The 21,276-nt window shown below is 36.0% G+C and overlaps 3 protein-coding genes and 1 pseudogene across 4 annotated transcripts; 1 reads left to right on the forward strand and 3 right to left on the reverse strand.

Annotated features, from left to right (window-relative positions):
• Positions 1-1,182: 1,182 nt before the first annotated feature.
• On the reverse strand, positions 1,183-6,541 carry LOC143465421 (elongation factor 1-alpha-like). Its single transcript, XM_076963685.1, has 9 exons — positions 6,327-6,541; positions 3,980-4,159; positions 3,716-3,883; positions 3,423-3,566; positions 3,192-3,327; positions 2,709-2,965; positions 2,549-2,632; positions 2,325-2,475; positions 1,183-2,048 (listed from the first exon to the last, which is right to left on the reverse strand). Exons 1-9 carry the CDS (start codon positions 6,468-6,470, stop codon positions 1,960-1,962), a joined length of 1,353 nt encoding a protein of 450 aa, XP_076819800.1. The 5' UTR covers positions 6,471-6,541; the 3' UTR covers positions 1,183-1,959.
• A 1,567-nt stretch (positions 6,542-8,108) lies between these two features.
• LOC143465422 (elongation factor 1-alpha-like) lies at positions 8,109-11,260 on the reverse strand. The gene is made up of 9 exons (XM_076963686.1): positions 11,052-11,260; positions 10,295-10,474; positions 10,031-10,198; positions 9,738-9,881; positions 9,512-9,647; positions 9,037-9,293; positions 8,876-8,959; positions 8,652-8,802; positions 8,109-8,368 (listed from the first exon to the last, which is right to left on the reverse strand). Exons 1-9 carry the CDS (start codon positions 11,193-11,195, stop codon positions 8,271-8,273), a joined length of 1,362 nt encoding a protein of 453 aa, XP_076819801.1. The 5' UTR covers positions 11,196-11,260; the 3' UTR covers positions 8,109-8,270.
• Positions 11,261-15,672: 4,412 nt separating this feature from the next.
• LOC143465777 (elongation factor 1-alpha-like) lies at positions 15,673-17,747 on the reverse strand (annotated as a pseudogene). Its single transcript, XR_013118646.1, has 8 exons — positions 17,539-17,747; positions 17,275-17,442; positions 16,976-17,119; positions 16,749-16,884; positions 16,493-16,530; positions 16,219-16,437; positions 16,059-16,142; positions 15,673-15,985 (listed from the first exon to the last, which is right to left on the reverse strand). The product of XR_013118646.1 is annotated as an elongation factor 1-alpha-like (transcript).
• Positions 17,748-17,753: 6 nt separating this feature from the next.
• LOC143465778 (elongation factor 1-alpha-like) lies at positions 17,754-20,456 on the forward strand (the record flags this gene model as incomplete). The annotated part of the gene is made up of 8 exons (XM_076964247.1): positions 17,754-17,804; positions 17,902-18,069; positions 18,219-18,362; positions 18,453-18,588; positions 18,805-19,061; positions 19,138-19,221; positions 19,299-19,449; positions 19,729-20,456. Coding segments are annotated over 8 exons (1,080 nt in total), but the record flags the coding sequence as incomplete, so codon positions are not given.
• Positions 20,457-21,276: the final 820 nt, after the last annotated feature.

The raw sequence follows: 21,276 nt of genomic DNA on the forward strand, positions 1-21,276 counted from the left end.
AAGTAATAAGTAGTTAACCGTACAACCTCAATGTAAATTAATATTCTTCTGAGTTTTGCTTAACTTTTATCATTCTTTGCTATACGCACTTTGTGTAAAATACTACTCTGATGTAATATTATAACTCGACTGCTATTTATGCTGTTGAATGCGTTGCATCGCTCATAGCTATTCTGTAAAAGCTAACGGTATCTACTCTACCATGATACAACATACTTTCAATAGTTTTCTCTAAGGTCGTCTTATCCCGAGGGCATTTCTTCGAAGTAACCATGCTGGCAAGAGTTGCGCTGCAAGTTATATTTAAAAGACATCTGGGCTTCCATGCGACTTAAAATGCCATATTTTTTATGCAATCATTTTTTAATAACCAGGTTCGGTTTATGTATACACCTACAATAGTATATAATAGGCCTAGGCCTATGTCTTCTACAAATACACAAAAAAGTATGTGATTATCTTTATTGAACAACAATCCCTGACAGAAAAAAAGATTTAAAGACATAAATAAAGAAATGGCGGAATTTGTAAAAAAACAAATTTATTTTCTATTATATAGGCGGGGTTACCATATCGTCCTTATTTCTAAGATTTGTCCTTATTTTGAAGGTCCGTGTCTTAGAAAATACTTTTTTCCACGAAATGTCCTTATTTTTATTTGCATCCTTATTTTCGTCTTATTTTTAGGTTCGTATTTTGGGCATTTTGACACCTTTAGTATACCATTTCAAAGAGATACAAAAATTGAGAACATGCAAATAGTATCTCGATTTTTTCAATTTTGGAACATTGATTGCCTTCTTCTGTTGTGCACTGCTTAAGGTAGTATTCTTTTTTTGCTTCCTGTTCGTCCTTATTTTTGAGTCCAGACCGATGGCAACCCTGATTATAGGCACTAGTATAAATTTATTTATTACTATCGTTAGCTATATTTTACTACAAGTTTTCTGAAACAAAAGTTTCAACGAGGGAATACCACAATAGCCCGTTTTGCTTGCTTTGTGATCTCAGCTTACATCTTCAAGTATACAAACGCTTGTTATTAATTCTCTCATTTTGATTCACGTTCGCTTAATGCGCTACTGAGCAGGTTTTCCTATTTCATTAGGACTACGTCACCAGAGAACAAAGGTAACTCGAAATTAACCAACAGACACTGCCAAATTGAATAGCCTTTAGTTCAATTCAATGACATTAAGTGATTTTGTTTTCATTTATTCTTGCAACTTGCAATAGAAGCGATCAGCAGCATATAGCCTATTTGTTATGAGCAGTGTTATGCAAAAGCTGGAACCTTAACGGTTTTCTTTGTTTTATTTTTGCTTAATATTCGATTAGCGATCGCTATTTAACAGTCGTAAGCAGGGCAGCTTATAATTTATGCCTAAATGAGAAATAGATTACTATATGATAATGGTGATAGTCACCTCATGATCATCATACAACGCGTGCATCATTTAGTCTTAAAAACATCTCTGCTTTCAACCAAATACAGGATGTGGGAATATAAGGAAAGCGAACAGGTAATCTTTTACCAACTAAAATATACATATTGTGTACATGTGCATAACAACATCATCACGAGTACAGGTTGTTTTAGTTTATCTTCTTAGTGTTAATTGTTTTTTTCTGTGAATTCTACAGTTTTGATCACTCAAGCAGCAACCAAACCTTTCACATCACGTATGGGAAAACGAACTGAAGGTAAACTAAAAGAACCTTTACCGTGGTCAAAGTTGTTTCACCTGTGTAACTTATGTGATTTGCATGCAAGTTGTAGTACAGACAAATTCCATACTTTCTATACTTCGGTTCTATAAAGCGTCAAGCACATTTTAGCGCTATAAATGAGAAGTCCTATTATGCAGTTATCGTTAAAAAATCTTTAGATTTGGATGATTATGACTACATTAGGTTACATTTTAAGATACAATTCATCTCAGAAGATCGCTATTTTTTTTATTTTGTTGCACTTGCGTCACACTTGTCGACGCTCTTGATGACTCCTACTGCCACCGTTTGCTTCATATCACGAACGGCAAAACGACCTGGAAATAAATATGCAATATATATATGTGTTGCTATATGTGTAGGCTATTTAAAAAATTAGAATTGTGTCATTATCATGTTGGTTAATATTGTGGATGTAGTTGTTGATATTTTGCTGATGATGTAACCTATAGTTCCGAATTCTGGATCTCCATTAACTTGGACGCTTAACTTATAAATGTTGTCGGTAGTTTTTATCTTGTAATCGGTTTCAGTATAAGCGAACAGTTAATTTTAAAACAGTATTCTATCTAGCTATTTTGTATTGAACTTGCCCAGTGGAGGAAACTCCGAAAACTGCTCAACACACATGGGTTTGCTTGGCACCAGTGTGACTATTCCAGCGTCGCCCTTTTTCAAAGACTTTGGATTTTTTTCCAATACCTTACCAGACCTTTTATCCAGTTTCTCATCAAGTGTTGCAAACTGTACATTTATAAACATAAGTCTACAGTTTTGGTCACATAACTACGGTATTTGACGCATGAGCATAACTGACCTTGCAAGCGATATGGGCGGTATGACAATCTAACACAGGTGTGTAGCCTGCATGTATTTGAATTCGATGGTTCATAATAATGACCTAAAAGGTACCGTTATGTATTTTGAAGCAGTATCACAAATAGGTATAGTGTTGAGAAAAGTTCAGTTCAACATACCTGAGCTTTGAAGCTTTTTGCTTCCATCGGGGGATTATTTTTTTTGTCACCGGCCACCATTCCTCGCTTCAAATCCTTCACTGAAAGACCTTTCACGTTAAAGCCAACGTTGTCTCCAGGAAGACCTTCCGGGAGACTTTCGTGGTGCATTTCAACTGATTTAACTTGAGCAGTAAGTTGCCCAGGGCTAAAAGAAGCAACCATTCCTGGTTTCATACTTCCAGACTCAATGCGACCAACCGGTACAGTGCCAATTCCTAATGTTATTACATAGCAATTCCATTGTGTAATATTTTTTGTTTTGAGTTTTAAACTATTTAACTCTCCGTATCAAAAAAGGTTAAAATAACTTAGTACAAAAACTGAACGGATCAATCAAAAAGTCCGACTGGCTGTGGTGTCGTGCATATTTCCCCACCAATAATCTTTGTAAGATTGAAAACTTTTCGTAGGTAGGTTGCCTAAAATTAGCGATAAACTTACCGCCAATTTTGTAAACATCTTGCAAAGGCAATCTCAAAGGCTTGTCAGTTGGTCTTTGAGGAGGTAAAATAGAATCGAGCACTTCAAATAAAGTCTTTCCAGAAGCGTTACCTTCCCTTCTTTCCATGGTCCATCCCTTTTCAAAAAAAGCAAAATTCAAAACTACAACTCTCTGTGCAGTAAAGGTCATTACTGAAATTTGAACTCAAATTGGACATTAGGCCTATTTACCTTAAACCAAGACATTTTTGCGGATTCTTCCAGCATGTTATCTCCATGCCAACCAGAAATAGGGACAAATGCAACTGATTTTGGATTGTAGCCAACTTTTTTTATTAAACTCGAGACCTCCTTTTCAATTTCTTGATAACGAGCCTTAGTGTGATTGTTCAATGATGTTTGATAAGGAATTGATACTCGTTTAGTGACACGAAAGCTTATAATGTTGCCAAATCACTGTTACTATAACCTGTTTTTGTAATTTTAAATTTTCAAAAACTCTTAATCAAATATTCCTGCAATACTTCACTATAAGGTGGTTCTGTTGAATCCATTTTGTTAACTGCAACGATCATCTGTTTAACGCCCAGTGTATAAGCAAGCAGAGCATGTTCTCGAGTTTGTCCGTTTTTGGAGATGCCTGCTTCGAATTCTCCTACGCCAGCTGCTACTATCAGAACGGCACAATCAGCCTTAAAAAAAACAAAAATTTCAGCATAATTTTAACCTTCTCCAGCTTTGAAAATAATTCATTTAATTTCGTATTTTTGTCATTGACTCTTTTTGACCTGTGAAGTTCCAGTAATCATGTTTTTAATGAAATCTCTGTGTCCAGGTGCATCAATGACAGTGATGTAGTATTTTTCTGTTTCGAATTTCCACAAAGCGATGTCAATGGTAATTCCTCGTTCTCGTTCAGCCTTCAGCTTGTCAAGTACCCAAGCGTACTTGAAAGATCCTTTTCCCATCTTCAATAAAAAATGTAGATGAAGAAAAACTGTCAGCCTTAGTACAATTTTGGGTTAAAGTTTGAATAAGTTTAATAAGACACAAATATTAAAATATTAATAAATGTCTTCGCAACAAATGTTACATTCCACTAAAATGACGTATATTGATGGTTTAACCCTATCCAAAACGGGCTCGCGACATTACTATTTTAACTAGGTGTGGCCGACACTGCACACAAATTTTCAATCGTAATTACTCAAAAACGTTGCGTCATAAACTGATTGGAATTTTGCAGGTTAGTAGCAAAAACATCTGGCTTCTCGTATACATTATAATCAGGGTTGCCATACCGTCCTTATTTCTAAGATTTGTCCTTATTTTAAAGGTCCGTGTATTAGAAAATATGTTTGTCCTTTTTTCTAAGAAATGTCCTTATTTTCACTTTCGTCCTTATTTTTAAGGCGGAGGTGGGCACTTTTGTCCTTATTTTGGGCATTTTGTCACCTTTACGATACCATTTTGTACCAAAGAGATAACAAAATTATGAACATGCAGATAATGTCTTGTTTTTTTGTTTTTTTTTAGGAACATTGGTTGCTTTCTTTTGTTGTACACTGTTTAAGGTGGTATTCCTCGTTCGTTTTCTAGTCGTCCTTATTTTTGAGTTGAGACTGATGGCAACCCTGATTATAATTGTAAAACTAAAGAATGTGCATTTAGTGTAATTTAACTATTTCTACAAGGGATACATTTCTAGATGTGTTTCTTGTTATGCCGGGCCCCCGTTCTGTGGAAAACCAGCTGACCGCGAGAAGAGAACACAATAGAAAAAGTTAGTCGAGTTTGTAGTGCGCAAATGAGTAAACGAAAACGATACACTTCAATGCGGAAAAAGAGCGAAGTTATGAACTCATGACAATTTCTCAAAAATGACAAAATCCAACTTTATAAAACAAAAATGGACAGGTAGCTCAACATGTTTTAGGAAAATTCATCAAATTCCTAGTTTTTACAGCAAATAATGCAATCGTACTCCACATTTTGCTGTGACTGTGTGCAGAAGAAGCCACACCTAGTGTAAATAGCGTTAAACTAGAACAAAATTGTGTTAAAATGTCACACAAGCTGCTCCTATCCAACGCAGCAGTTGACTGTCGTGCGGTTGTATACTCTTGTTACAAAGTTAGGAAAGTTGTACATGGGGCGAAGGAAAGGGACAGAAACACCGCATGATTTTGAACAGTATATGGCAGTCGTGATAGTAAAATGTAATAATTTATAAATTGGCATTCTTAATAAGCATTGTGTGCGTCTCCAATTAGATTCAATTGAATATTTAAACAAGTGTGTTATTCTGGGTTAAATCCGTTATTCTAACAATGTGTTTCAAGTGTTTCAAGTGTTTCAAGTAGCATTGTATTGTATCGTGTGTAACGTAGATGGTACTTGTGATGAAAAGTGTATGACGTAGAAATGTACATGTGACGTGTTACACGTAGCATGGCAAGCAACACAGGTTTGTCGTCCATTGGTTGAATACAGCGGTATAAAAACTAAGGTGTGGTTAAAATCGCCCTTCTTGTCTCTTCTCATAGTATCAGTTTATCTTCTGGATTATTCATTAAAATTCTTACTGAATTGAAGTTATAGCTTTATTTGAATGTGAAAGGATGATGAAAATGTTTCTGATATGACTACGGATATCTGATTATATCCGATCTGATGTGACTATATTTCGGACAATATAACAATTAGACTTTATGATTGTTATGCTGATTTAAAGAAACAATTAGAGAAAGCAGGCGCAACGGAGTCAAAGACACAACTGTTTAGAAGTTCTAAAAGAAAAACTAAGAACATTTGGCTTTAGGCCAACCTTACAACAATCAACATCGCCATCCCCACAAGTAAATAATTAATTCTATGTTATTTAAAGATAAACAACAGTTAGTTACATAAATTGAAAGATTTTGCATTTTACAAAAGCATTATCGATGTGTAAAGGCTGCAGGCAATTTTGATTTCATAATAGAGTGAGGTTATTGTAAATCTTTTTGCTTCTGCTACTCGGATGCCACCAAAGAGGCGCCAGCAGCTCGATGACGTACATGGTTTATCACAGATTAGGTTAATTCTATTTTTTATAAAAACAACCAAGTAGTCCAAAACTCTGAAAACTTGTACCTCTGCTGCTTCTTTTTCGAACTTTTCGATTGTTCTCTTGTCAATGCCGCCACATTTATAAATCAGGTGACCGGTGGTGGTCGATTTACCAGAATCGACGTGTCCAATCACCACAATATTGATATGTATCTTTTCTTTTGGCATTTTCACGTTGATGCGTAGTAATATGATCGCATAAGAGAATCTAGGGTTATGCAGGAAAAGAAAACAATATTTGATATTGCCAGTTATTGCAATTATGTAGATAACTCATAGTGACTGATACCAAATTTAGTTTTATATCAGCTTCTAAATCCACTCTAACATATTGTGTTTTTTGGTACTGTTGTTGTTTTACTTTGGAGGGTGACTATTTCACCATTGGTAGGTCAAGCAACTCGTTGTTAAAGATAAAGGCCTCCGCCACCGTTTAGTTATAATATATCAACTTTCGATTCAACATGCTAGCCAATTGTTCTTTAGTGTGTACAAATACTGGGTTATTTTGAGCGGAAATTCGGTTGAATATTTTGATGAAAAAATAGCCTATTCATTCATTGCGGTTTTCTTATTGCAGTCGAAGTGTTTTAGCGTACAAATGCAAGTATTTTTGTACTCAATAAAAGGAGTAACTTTTATCATTGCATTTTTACCCCAGGGAGTTGTTTAGTGGCATTGTTTAGCATGGGCATTGCATGCTTACCAGTGGGCATTTCAAATCGTTTTTTTCATCCCGGCATATTTCATCCAAAAATCTGCTGGTAGATGTGGATGTATCAATCGAACTTTTCTGTATTAAAAAGCTTTTTTGTCTATTAGAGTTACTGACAATTCATTTTAGGTTGAACGCTGTGTTGTTTTTGACTGACAATTTTTATTCGATTTGACTTGCTTTTGCACTTCAACCTTACTTTAAGCGCATATGCTTTTGTGACATTCTATGCACACAGTTGCTTTTTTGATTTTTCGGTGTTTTATACTGCTCGCTAAGGCGGTCGCTTCTGTTTGTAATTAGTGATGCCAAACTATGGGAAAGTGGATAAATTGCAAGGGATTTATAGCAGTAAAATAAACTCCCGAGCTAACTTCGGTAACATGAGACTGGATTCAGAAATCATAGAGATTATTTAGTTCATTGTAAGTACTATGACCACTTTCCAAAACAAAAACGAGCAACGTCTCTGGATTTTTTTGTTAACGTCTGTAGCCTGACCTGTGCTTCCCTCTCGTATTCTGTGCCTTATGTTTTGTATGATCGTTAGCATTAATTCACAGTAAATTTTAGCAGAAGATATGATTATGTATAATCATTTCCTGTATATCCGTTTGCGTGTTGTTGTCACAACAAGCATTTCAGTTACCTCACATTATATAACACACCGTAAAACGTAGAGTGTTTGTTGGTTAAGAAAGTAATGGCAAACATTGTAAGAATATCTATCGTCATAACGCTTTTCTTTCATTCAACTGACGTCAGTTTTGGCCCAATAAGGCATTTTGGTTAGACATAGTTGTACTTAATTTATGCTTTTAACCAAAAACCAGAAACAGTTGCTGTCAACTTGTGAACGTTCAATTATTCTATGATTACCATGTACTTTTCTGTATATTTCAATTACACTTTATTGTCTACCTGCTTAGAACCGCGTCAGATTGAAATGAATATCTTGGTCTAGTTAGAGTTAAAAACGCCATGTATATAGAAATTAACCAGCGTTTTTACTAAAAAAACCTTTACCGTAGTCACAATTGTTTCACTTGTGTAACTTATATGATTTGCATGCAAGTTTTTGTATAAACAAATTCCATATTTTTTATATTTCAATTCTATAAAAAGCGTCCATGACATTTTAGCACTATAAGTGAGACGTCGAATTTTGCAGTTATCGTTAAAAAATCTTTAAATTTGCATGAATATGACTACATAAGGCTACGTTTTAGGATACAAGTCATCTCAGAAGATCGCTACTTTTTCTTTTTTGTTGCATTTGCTTCAACCTTTTCGACGCTCTTGACCACTCCTACTGCCACCGTTTGCTTCATATCACGAACGGCAAAACGACCTAGAACGAAATATGCAATATAATAAATGTTGCTATTTGTATATATATTAAATTAAAATTGTGCCGATATTATATTGGCTGATAATGTCGATGTGGGTCTTGATATTTTGTTGATGACGTAGCGTCGTAGCCTATAGGTCCGAATTCTGGATCTCCATTAACTTGGACGCTTAACTTATAAATGTTGTCGGTAGTTTTTATCTTGTAATCGGTTTCAGTATAAGCGAAAAATGAAATTAATTTTAAAACAGTATTCTATCTAGCTATCCTGTTCTGGACTTGCCCAGTGGAGGAAACTCCGAAAACTGCTCAACACACATGGGTTTGCTTGGCACCAGTGTGACTATTCCAGCGTCGCCATTTTTCAAAGACTTTGGATTTTCTTCCAATACCTTACCAGACCTTTTATCCAGTTTCTCATCAAGTGTTGCAAACTGTACATTTATAAACATAAGTCAACAGTTTTAGTCACATAACGACGGTGTTTGACGCATGAGCATAACTGACCTTGCAAGCGATATGGGCGGTATGACAATCTAGCACAGGTGTGTAGCCTGCATGTATTTCCTTTGGATGGTTCATAATAATGACCTAAAAGGTACCGTTATGTATTTTGAAGCAGTAACACAAATAGGTATAGTGTTGAAAAAAGTTCAAATTTAAGATACTTGAGCTTTGAAGCTTTTTGCTTCCATCGGGGGATTATTTTTTTTGTCACCGGCCACCATTCCTCGCTTCAAATCCTTCACTGAAAGACCTTTCACGTTAAAGCCAACGTTGTCTCCAGGAAGACCTTCCGGGAGACTTTCGTGGTGCATTTCAACTGATTTAATATCAGCTGTAACTTGACTAGGGCTAAAGGAAGCAACCATTCCTGGTTTCATAATTCCAGTCTCAATGCGACCAACCGGTACAGTGCCAATTCCTAATGTTGTAACATAGCAATTACATTGTGTAATATTTTTTGTTTTAAGTTTTAAACTATTCAACTCTCCGTATCAAAAAAGGTTAAAGTAGTACAAAAACTGAACGGATCAGTCAAGAGATCCAACTGGCTGTGATGTCGTGCACAATCCTCTGCCGTTAATTTTTGCGTTAAAAACTTTTCATAGGTAGGTTGCCTTAAATTGGCGATAAACTTACCGCCAATTTTGTAAACATCTTGCAAAGGCAATCTCAAAGGTTTGTCAGTTGGTCTTTGAGGAGGTAAAATAGAATCGAGCGCTTCAAGTAAATGTTTCCCAGAAGCGTTACCTTCCCTTCTTTCAATTTTCCAACCCTTTTCAAAAAAGCAAATTCAACTACTACTTCCTGCTGAGCTGCAAAGGTCCTTATACTGAAATCAGAAATGAAATTGGACATTAATTACCTTAAACCAGGACATTTGGGGGGATTCTTCCATCATGTTATCTCCATGCCAACCAGATATAGGGACAAATGCAATTGATTTTGGATTGTAGCCAACTTTTTTTATAAAACCCGAGACCTCCTTTTTAATTTCTTGATAACGAGCCTTAGTGTGATTAATCAATAATGTTTGGTAAGGAATTGGTACTTGTTTAGTGACACGAAAGCTTATAATGTTGCCAAATCACTGTTACTATAACCTGTTTTTGTAATTTTAAATTTTTAAAAACTCCTAATCAAATATTCCTGCAATACTTCACTATAAGGTGGTTCTGTTGAATCCATTTTGTTAACTGCAACAATCATCTGCTTAACGCCCAGTGTATAAGCAAGCAGAGCATGTTCTCGAGTTTGTCCGTTTTTGGAGATGCCTGCTTCGAATTCTCCTACGCCAGCTGCTACTATCAGAACGGCGCAATCAGCCTTAGAATTAAAAAGAATTTCAGCAAAACCTTAACCTCCTCCAGCTTTGAAAATAATTCTTTAAATTTCGTATTTTTGTCATTGACTCTTTTTGACCTGTGAAGTTCCAGTAATCATGTTTTTAATGAAATCTCTGTGTCCAGGTGCATCAATGATGGTGATGTAGTATTTGGGTGTTTCGAATTTCCACAAAGCGATGTCAATGGTAATTCCTCGTTCTCGTTCAGCCTTCAGCTTGTCAAGTACCCAAGCGTACTTGAAAGATCCTTTTCCAATCTTCAATAAAAACATGTAAATGCAAGAAAACTGTCAGCCTTAATATTATTGGGTTCAACTTTCAAAAAGACACGAATATTAAGACATTAATAAATCTCTGTGCTACAAATGTTACATGTCCACTAAAATGACGTATAACTTTTGGATGGTTTAATCTAGAACAAAATTTCGTTAAAATGTCAGGCAAGCTGCTGATATCCAATGCAGCAGTTGACTGTCGTGCGGTTGTACATTATACTCCTGTTAGAAGTTATACATGGAGCGAAGGAAAGGGACAGAAACAAAGCATTATTTTGAACAGTAAATAGTTCTATGTTATTAAAAGATAAACAGCTTTTAGTTGCATAAAATGAAAGATTTTGCATTTTACAAAAGCATTATCGATGTGTAAAGGCTGCAGGCATTTTGATTTCATAATAGAGTGAGGTTATTGTAAATCTTTTTGCTTCTGCTACTCGGAAGCCACCAAAAAAACACCCACAGCTCGATGACGTATAGTATATGGTATGTCACAGATTAGGTTAAAACTCTTTTTTGCAAAATCAACCAAAGAGTCAAAAACTCTGAAAACTTGTACCTCTGCTGCTTCTTTTTCGAACTTTTCGATTGTTCTCTTGTCAATGCCGCCACATTTATAAATCAAGTGACCGGTGGTGGTCGATTTACCAGAATCGACGTGTCCAATCACCACAATATTTATATGTACCTTATCTTTTGTCATTTTCACGCTGATGCTTAGTAATATCAGCGCATAAGAGAATGTAGGGTTATGCAGTAAAAGAAAACAATATTTGATATTGCCAGCTACTATAATTATGTAAATAACTCATAGAAACTGATACCAAATTTAGTCTTATATCAGCTTTTACACCTCCTCTAACGTAGTGTATTCTTTTGGTACTGTCGTTGTTTCACTTTAGACTTTAGAGGGTGACTATTTCACCATGGGTGGGTCAAGCAGCTCGTTGTTAAAGATATAGGCGGTCGCCACCGCTTAGTTATAATATATCAACTTTCGATTCTCCATGCAGGCCTATTGTTCTTTAGTGTGTACAAATAATGATTTTTTTGAGCAGCAATGCGGTGGAATATTGCGATGAAAAAATAGCCTATTCATTCATTGCGGTTTTCTTGTTGTAGTCGAAGTGTTTTAGCATACAAATGCAGGTTTTTCTGTACTCAATAAAAGCAGTAAATTTTATCATTGCTTTTCTACCCCAGGGGGTTGTTTAGTGGGACCTTTTCATTTTAGTGGCAGTGGCATGAGCTTCTCTGTACAATTTGCGCGAGTTCTAGAGTAATTAGACAGAAGTTAGTGTATTAACTACACAATACATACTTTATAGTATTACTTCATAATAAAACATACTATTAAGGCTATCCTTGGGTTTTATTGCTACTGAGAAATAATTTTCTATTACATTCAAATCCTGTCAGAATTTTTCTGGTTTTAGGCTGCTATAGGTTCCCGACCTCTGGGCTACGCTCTTGTTGGCTAAGTCTGATGCAGTATACTTTGACGTTGCACTTTTGATAAACACAGAGAGCAATGTTTGTTGTGCGATTGTACATAGCTATGCTGCGTAGACAGACATTCATGGACAGAGCCTGAACTGTTATGGTGACCTTGAAAACACCGGTCAAATGAATGACTTCGTTTATCTGCTCGATGATGTCTCACAATTGTTGGCGACTATTGTCATATCTCATGACCTTATTTTGCTTTCTTGCTACCTATTGTCGCATTGTTCATGATATTGCTGAAAACACGTAACGCTTTCTATCAATATACTGGCGTTGTCGAAATAAACACGTGTTGATGGTAACTTGATCGTTCATCCATTGTTGGTTGACCTTTTGTTAAGCAGTGTTTATTTTGGAATTATTGCAATAACCTCACGAGTTACAGTTGATGTTGTGAATTCTACCTAACACAAAAAGATTTTGGAATACGGTTATCGGACTATATATTCAATTGTGAACTATGTGGTGCCTTCTTGTAAAGTTAACAGATACAGGACATTGCTTACCCTTTCGCTTCATAGCGAAGCGTTACCACGTTAAGGTAAGGAATTGATACCCGTTTAGTAACACGAAAGCTTATAATGTTGCCAAAACACTGTTACTATAGCCTGTTTTTGGAATTTTAAATTTTCAAAAACTTTTAATCAAATACTCATGCAGTACTTTACTAAATAAGGAGGTTCTGTTGAATCCATTTTGTTTACTGCAACAATCATTTGTTTAACGCCCAGTACATAAGCAATCATTGCCATTGTCATAAGCAAGAGGCTATTGTCATTTGCTCTATTGTCGCTTTTCGCTCTATTGTCATTCGTTTAATTCTCATTCGCTTTTGTTGAAGCACTTTATGAGGCTATTGTAATTCGCTCCGTCTTCATTCTAACGCCATTTGAACTGAGTAATAAGAATTCTATTGCTACACGAATCAGGCAATGTGTTGTTGAAATTTCAAATACCATGTCACGTGGTTTGCTATCAACGCAGTACACTTCAGTTGATATTTTTCTTTTTTTTTCGTCTCCTCTGTTCAACGCTAATTATGTAATGTTTTAATGTTGTTCAATGTTTAAACTTTTCTATTTGTTTTTGTGTAGCTGTACTTTCGCACTGAGTCGGCTACCTAGGCTGTACTTACAGTAACTTAAATTTCACCATTATCAAATACAGCGTCACATATCGTAAAAAAAACAGTATCTACTTTTTTCATTAAAGACAACCAGCAGCAAATTAACGAAAACTTTTACACAAAAACTTGGGAAGATGTGATTTGCGTCTTGGGTACATGCAATATCTTTGTTTTGTCGAAATAGCAAGTAGTAAAGCAACTTCAGCAATTCCCTCTGCAAGTCGGAATGCAGATGGATATGACATAATATGTTACACGTAAAAACCTGTTTCATTATAAATTCGGAATCTTATTATCAAACTCCAGTGCTCTTCGAACAATGACAATATTGCGTTTTAAGGTTGAAAGAATAGCCACAATAATAACATATGCATTGAATAGGTGTTTGACATTTTCCATTTGTCATTTATCTTCCATTAAGCTATTTATAAGGTATGTATTGGGAGATATGCGAGTAAAAAACAGAAAATCAGATGGGAGTAGGAACGTTTTCGATTACAGAGCCTGAAAGAAGTGCATCTTTCTTGTTGTTCTTGCTAGGAGATGCTTCCTGCAATTCAGCAGTACTTTCCTCCTGACTAATATCGTCACCGGCATCAACCCGTTCCTGAGCTGTGCCGTGTTCATGGCTGGGCGACTGCAAGGAAGTGCTGGTTTGGGTTGAATTTTTCTCTTCAGCGACAACGGCCGGCTTCTGTGCAGAAGTCGCAGTTTCTAGTTCGGTGTTTTTCTTGGAAGGTTCCTTTTGCGTGGCTGGTCTTACTATCGCCTCTTCTTCTGTGTTCCCTACGAGCTGCTCCTCCTTAGGCTCACTAGCTTCGTTTTCGTCATATAACTTATATCAACTTTCGATTCTCCATGCCGGCCAATTGTTCTTTTGTGTGTACAAATAATGGGTTATTTTGAGCGGCAATGTGGTGGATTATTGTGATGAAAAATTAGCCTATTTATTCATTGCAGTTTTCTTGTTGCAGTCGAAGTGTTTTAGCAAACAAATGCAGGTTTTTCTGTTTTCAATAAAAGCAGTAAATTTTATCATTGTATTTTTACCCCAGGACGTTGCTTAGTGGCATTGCTTAGCATGGGCATTGTAGGTTTACCAGTGGGCATTACACATCGGTTTTTACTATCACCCTTTATTACATCCAAAAATCTGCTGGCCCGATGTGAATGTATTAATCGAATTTTGCTGTATTAAATACTATTTTTGTCTGGTAGATACAGACTATTTATTTAAGGTATAACGCTGTGTTGTTTTTGACTGACAATTCTTATTCGATTTGACTTGTTTTTGCACTTGAACCTCACTTTAAGCGCATGCTCTTTACTCAGTTGCTCTATTGAGTTTTCTGTTATTCCTGCTCGCTAAGGCGATCGCTTCTGTTTGTAATAAGTGATGCCAAACTTTGGGAAAGTGAAAAAATTGCAAGGGATTTATGGCAGTAAAATAAACTACCGAGATAAGTTCGGTAACATGAGCCTGAATTCAGAAATCATAGACATTATTTAGTTCATTGTAAGTACTATAACCACTTTCCATAACAAAAACGAGCAACGTCTCTGGATTCTTTAGTTAACGTCTACACACTGACCTGTTCTGCTTCCCTCTCGTATTCTGTGCCTTTTGGTTTGTATAATCGTTAGCATTAATTCACAGTAAATTTTAGCAGAAGATATGATTATGTATAATCATTCCCTCTGTATCCGTTTGCGTGTTGTTGTCATAACAAGCATTTCTGTTGCCTCACATTATATAACCCACCGTAAAACGTAGAGTGTTTGTTGGTTAAGAAAGTATTGGCAAACATTATAAGAATATTTACCACAATCACGTTTTCCTTTCATCCAACTGACGTCAGTTTTGGCTCAGTAAGGCATTTTGGTTAGATATATTTGTACTTAAGTTATGCTATTAACCAAAAACCAGAAACAATTGTTGTCAACTTGTGAACGTTCAATTTTTCTATGATTTCCATGTGCTTTTCTGTATATTTCAGTTACACTTTATTGTCTACCTGCTTAGAATTGCGTCAGATTGAAATAAATATCTTGGTCTAGTTAAAGTTAAAAACGCCATGCATATAGAAGTTAAGAAGCCTGTTTACTAAAAAACCTTTACCGTGGTCACAATTGTTCCACTTGTGTAACTTATATGATTTGCAGGCAAGTTTTTATATAAACAAATTCCATATTTTCTATATTTCGGTTCTATAAAAAGCGTCCACGACATTTCAGCACTAAAAGTGAGTAGTCGAATTATGCATCTATCGTTAAAAACTCTTTAAATCTGCATGAATATGACTACATAAGGCTACGTTTTAGGTTACAAATCAACTCAGAAGATCGATAGTTTTTCTTTTATGTTGCTTTTGCTTCAACCTTTTCGACGCTCTTGACGACTCCTACTGCCACCGTTTGCTTCATATCACGAACGGCAAAACGAACTGGAAATAAATTTGCAATATAATACATGTTGCTGTATGTATATATAATAAATTAAAATTGTGTCACTATCATATTGGTTGATATTGTTGATATTTTGTTGATGACATAGCGTCGTAGCCTATAGGTCCGAATTCTGGATCTCCATTAACTTGGTCGCTTAACTTGTAAATGTTGTCGGTAGGTTTTATCTTGTAATCGGTTTCAGTATAAGCAAAACATTTATTTTAAAATGGTATTCTATCTAGCTATTTTGTATTGAACTTGCCCAATGGAGGAAACTCCGAAAACTGCTCAATACACATGGGTTTGCTTGGCACCAGTGTGACCATTACAACGTCGTCATTTTTCAAAGAATTTGGATTTTCTTCCAATACCTTACCAGACCTTTTGTCCAGTTTCTCATCAAGTGTTGCAAACTGTATATTTATAAAAATAGGTCAACAGTTTTAGTCACATAACGACGGTGTTTGACGCATGAGCATGACTGACCTTGCAAGCGATATGGGCGGTATGACAATCTAGCACAGGTGTGTAGCCTGCATGTATTTGTGTTGGATGATTCATGATAATGACCTAAAAAACATCGTTATGTATTTTGAAACAGTACCACAAATAGGTATAGTGTTGAGAAAAGTTCATTTCAAGATACCTGAGCTTTGAAGCTTTTTGCTTCCATCGGGGGATTATTTGTTTTGTCACCGGCCACCATTCCTCGCTTCAAATCCTTCACTGAAAGACCTTTCACGTTAAAGCCAACGATGTTTCCAGGAATAGCTTCCCAGAGAGATTCCTGGTGCATTTCAACTGATTGAACTTCAGCAGTAAGTTGACCAGGGCTAAAATAAGCAACTGTTACGTTTTTACTGTCCTCAGTCTTAGATACACAGTAGGCACATCTTTTATTCAGTTAAATTGTCATTTACAGCAGTCTCAACGCAACCAACTGGTACAGTGCCAATTCCTAATGTTATAACATAGCAATTATATTGTGGAATATTTTTTGTTTTAAGTTTTAACCTATTTAACTTTCCGTATCAAAAAAAGTTAAATTAGTACAAAATTTGAACAAATCAATCAAGAGGTCGGACCCGCTGTGGTGTGGTGCACGATCCTCTGCCAATAATATCTGTATTGAAAACTTTTCATAGGTAGGTTGCCTAAAATTGGCGATCAACTTACCGCCAATTTTATAAACATCTTGCAAAGGCAATCTCAAAGGCTTGTCAGTTGGTCTTCTAGGAGGTAAAATAGAATCAAGTGCATTAAGTAAAGTGTATCCAAAAGCGTAACCTTCCCTTGTTTTAATACTCCAACCCTTTTCAAAGAAGCAAGTTAAACTACTAACTTTCTGCAGTATTGCAAATGTCCTTATACTGAAATCGGAAATGAAATTGGACATTAATTACCGTAAACCAGGACATTTGGGCGGATCCTTCCAGCATGTTATCTCCATGCCAACCAGAAATGGGGACAAATGGAACTTATGTTGGATTGTAGCCATTTTTTTGTATAAAACTAGAAACCTCCTTTGTAATTTCTTGATAACGAGCCTTAGTGTGATAGTTCAATGATGTTTGGTAAGGAATTGGTACTCGTTTAGTGACACGAAAGCTTAAAGTTATAATGTTACCAAAACTCTGTTACTATGGCCTGTTTTTGTAATTTTAAATTTTCAAAAACTCCTAATCAAATATTCCTGCAATACTTCACTGTAAGGTGGTTCTGTTAAATCCATCTTGTTTACTGCAACAATCATCTGTTTAACGCCCAGTGCATAAGCAAGCAGAACATGTTCTCGAGTTTGTCCGTTTTTGGAAATGCCTGCTTCGAATTCTCCTACGGCTGCTGCTACTATCAGAATGGCGCAATGGGCCTTAGAATAAAAAAGAATTTCAGCATAACCTGAACCTCCTCCAGCTTTGAAAATATTTCTTTAAATTTCGTATTTTTGTCATTGACTCTGTTTGACCTGTGAAGTTCCAGTAATCATGTTTTTAATGAAATCTCTGTGTCCAGGTGCATCAATGATGGTGATGTAGTATTTGGGTGTTTCTATTTTCCACAAAGCGATGTCAATGGTAATTCCTCGTTCTCGTTCAGCCTTCAGCTTGTCAAGTACCCAAGCGTACTTGAAAGAACTTTTTCCCATCTCCAATAAAAATATTTAAATAAAACAAAACTGTCCTACCTGGACACAGAGATTTCATTAAAAACATGATTACTGGAACTTCACAGGTCAAACAGAGTCAATGGCAAAAACTACGAAATTTAAAGAATTAGTTTCAGAGCTGGAGGAGGTTCAGGTTATGCTGAAATTCTTTTTTATTCTAAGGCTGATTGCGCCATTCTGGTAGTAGCAGCAGCCGTAGGAGAATTCGAAGAAGGCATCTCCAAAAATGGACAAACTCGAGAACATGCTCTGCTTGCTTATACACTGGGCGTTAAGCAGATGATCGTTGCAGTAAACAAAATGGATTCAACAGAACCACCTTATAGTGAAGTATTGCAGGAATATTTGATTAGGAGTTTTTGAAAATTAAAAACTACTAAAACAGGCTATAGTAACAGTGTTTTGGCAACAAAATAAGCTTTCGTGTCACTAATCGAGTATCAATTCCTTACCAAACATTATTGATTAATCACACTAAGGCTCGTTATCAAGAAATTACAAAGGAGGTTTCTAGTTTTATACAAAAAGTTGGCTACAATCCAACATCAGTTGCATTTGTCCCTATTTCTGGTTGGCATGGAGATAACATGATGGAAGAATCCGCACAAATGTCCTGGTTTAAGGTAATTAATGTCCAATATCCCTGAAGATTTCAGTATAAGGACTTTTGCAGCACAGCAGAAAGTAGTAGTTTAACTTGCTTTTTTGAAAAGGGTTGGACCATGAATAGAAGGGAAGGTAACGCTAATGGAAAGACTTTAGTTCAAGCGCTTGATTCTATTTTACCTCCTAAAAGACTAACTGACAAGCCTTTGAGATTGCCTTTGCAAGATGTTTACAAAATTAGCGGTAATTTTATCGCCAATTTTAGGCAACCTACCTACGAAAGTTTTTCAATCTTACCAAGATTATTTATTGGTTGATGATTAGGCACGACATCACAGCCAGTCGGACCTTTTGATTGATCCGTTTAGTTTTTGTACTAATTTAACATTTTTGATACGGAGAGTTGAATAGTTTAAAACAAAAATATTCCACAGTGTAATTGCTATGTTATAACATTAGGAATTGGCACTGTACCGGTTGGTCGCATTGAGACTGGATTTATGAAACCAGGAATGGTTGTTCATTTTATCCCTGGTCAACTTACTGCTGAAGTTCAATCAGTTGAAATGCACCACAACACTCTCTTGCAAGCTATTTCTGGAGACAACGTTGGCTTTAAGGTGAAAGGTCTTTCAGTGAAGGATCTTAAGCGAGGAATGGTGGCCGGTGACAAAACAAATAATCCCCCGATGGAAGCAAAAAGCTTCAAAGCTCAGGTATCTTGAAATGAACTTTTCTCAACACTATACCTATTTGTGTTACTGTTTCAAAATACATAACGGTACCTTTTAGGTCATTATTATGAATCATCCAACTCAAATACATGCAGGCTACACACCTGTGCTACATTGTCATACCGCCCATATCGCTTGCAAGGTCAGTTATGCTCATGCGTCAAGCACCGTCGTTATGTGACCATAACTGTAGACTTTTTTTTATAAATACACATACAGTTTGCAACACTTGATGAGAAACTGGACATAAGGTCTGGTAAGGTATTGGAAGAAAATCCAAAGTCTTTGAAAAATGGCGACGCTGGAATAGTCACACTGGTACCAAGCAAACCCATGTGTGTTGAGCAGTTTTCGGAGTTTCCTCCATTGGGCAAGTTCAATACAAAATAGCTAGATAGAATATTATTTTAAAACTAATGTTTTGCTTATACTGAAACCGATTACAAGACAAAAACTACCGAAGACAATTACACGTTAAGCGTCCTAGTTAATGGAGATCCAGAATTCGGACCTATATATATAGAGTATAGACTACAATGCTACATCATCAAAAAAATATCAACAATATCAACCAACATGATAGTGACACAATTTTAATTTAATATATACACATATAGCAACATATATTATATTGCATATTTATTTCCAGGTCGTTTTGCCGTTCGTGATATGAAGCAAACGGTGGCAGTAGGAGTGGTCAAGAGTGTCGAAAAGGTTGAAGCAAGTGCAACAAAATAGAAAAAATAACGATCTTCTGAGATGACTTGTAACCTAAAACGTAGCCTTATGTAGTCATATTCATGCAGATTTAAAGAGTTTTTAACGATAGTTGAATAATTCACCCGATTCGTTTGCTCTCCGCCCATTAAAATGGGTGGAAATGCAGTAATATTCTCCCATTCGAATGGCAGGAAGTATACCTTTCTTACTATAGAGTAAGAAATGTGCATTTGGAATGGGGAGATGTTTACTTCGGCAGAAATATCGTTTGTGAGAAACCCCGTTGCTGAAAGCAGGTCCATTTTAATGGGCGGAAAAATAGACTAATGGCGTTCACAAACCATACTTGTGCCGAAGTAAAATTCTCCCCGTTCCAAAGGCATATATCTTACTCTAGGGTTAGAAAGGCATACTTTAAACCATTACCATGGGAAGAAACTCCCGTACTCTGGACCATTTTAATGGGCGGAAAGTAGACGAATGGGGTGAATAATTCGACTACTCACTTTTAGCGCTGAAATTTCATGAACGCTTTTTATAGAATCGAAATATAAAAAATTTGGAATTTTTTTTGCAGCGAAGTTCTTTTAATGTATTACTCGTACTTCCGGAAGTCATTTTGTTTATTGTAAATGTTTCAATTTGTATTGAAATAAATATAAATTTTGTTGAAAAAAGGAAATAATTACAAACAAATATTTACTTTACATATCATATACTACCTTCAACTTAAACACAATAATTCAGCACTTGCATGGTCGACAATTTACCTCCCAGTCAATTTTCATTCCGGTCAGTTGGTTGGTCAATTTACGTCACGGTCATTTGTCCCCGATTAGTTTGTTCGCGGTCAATTTCCCACAGTTAATTGTCGTGGAACCGTTACAATAACAGAAAAAGTTTTATTCGTAACAATCGTGCTAAGAAATGCCAGCTTAGATTTATCTGCGAGCCAGATGCCATCGTCAAAAGGGCTATATCTGGCTCGCGAGCCATAATTTCCCTAACCTCTGGGCTAGGTTCTTGTTGGCTAAGTCTGATGCACTATAACACCTTAACGTTGCACTTCTGATAAACACAGAGCGCAATGTTTGTTGCGCGATTGTACATAACTATGCTTCGTAGACAGACATTCATGGACAGAGCCTGAACTGTTATGGTGTCCTTGAATATGGAACGCCAACGCCGCAAAAATAGCAAATTGTTAAGTTGTATCACAACTTTGTTAATTATGTATTATTTTCTTGATTTGTTTTGAGGGTTTTCAAACGTAATTTGATAGATTCCAAACACGAAACAACAAGCCAAACGTCAAAACCGGCATTTAAACGTTCTTTTCTGTGATTGCCGTTGCACGATTCATGTGCCAATTTTTAAAATGGTTTTGCAAACATTTACAATTACACCACAGTTTTATAAACTTGATTTTTTTAAATCAAACCACGACATTGTGGGTCAGATATAACAAATATACATG

The sequence above is a fragment of the Clavelina lepadiformis genome, chromosome 7 (assembly GCF_947623445.1).
Source record: "Clavelina lepadiformis chromosome 7, kaClaLepa1.1, whole genome shotgun sequence".
Taxonomy (NCBI): Eukaryota; Metazoa; Chordata; class Ascidiacea; order Aplousobranchia; family Clavelinidae; genus Clavelina; species Clavelina lepadiformis.

Excerpts from the sequence above, each read along its gene's own strand:
- LOC143465421 (XM_076963685.1), bottom strand. The coding sequence starts at position 6,470 with ATGCCAAAAGAAAAGATACATATCAATATTGTGGTGATTGGACACGTC. Across the intron at positions 3,884-3,979 it reads TGATTACTGGAACTTCACAG|GCTGATTGTGCCGTTCTGAT; the intron begins GTCAAAAAGAGT and ends GTTTTTTTTAAG. Across the intron at positions 2,633-2,708 it reads CAAAAAGCTTCAAAGCTCAG|GTCATTATTATGAACCATCG; the intron begins GTATGTTGAACT and ends GGTACCTTTTAG.
- LOC143465422 (XM_076963686.1), bottom strand. The coding sequence starts at position 11,195 with ATGACAAAAGATAAGGTACATATAAATATTGTGGTGATTGGACACGTC. Across the intron at positions 10,199-10,294 it reads TGATTACTGGAACTTCACAG|GCTGATTGCGCCGTTCTGAT; the intron begins GTCAAAAAGAGT and ends TTTAATTCTAAG. Across the intron at positions 8,803-8,875 it reads CCGCCCATATCGCTTGCAAG|TTTGCAACACTTGATGAGAA; the intron begins GTCAGTTATGCT and ends ATAAATGTACAG.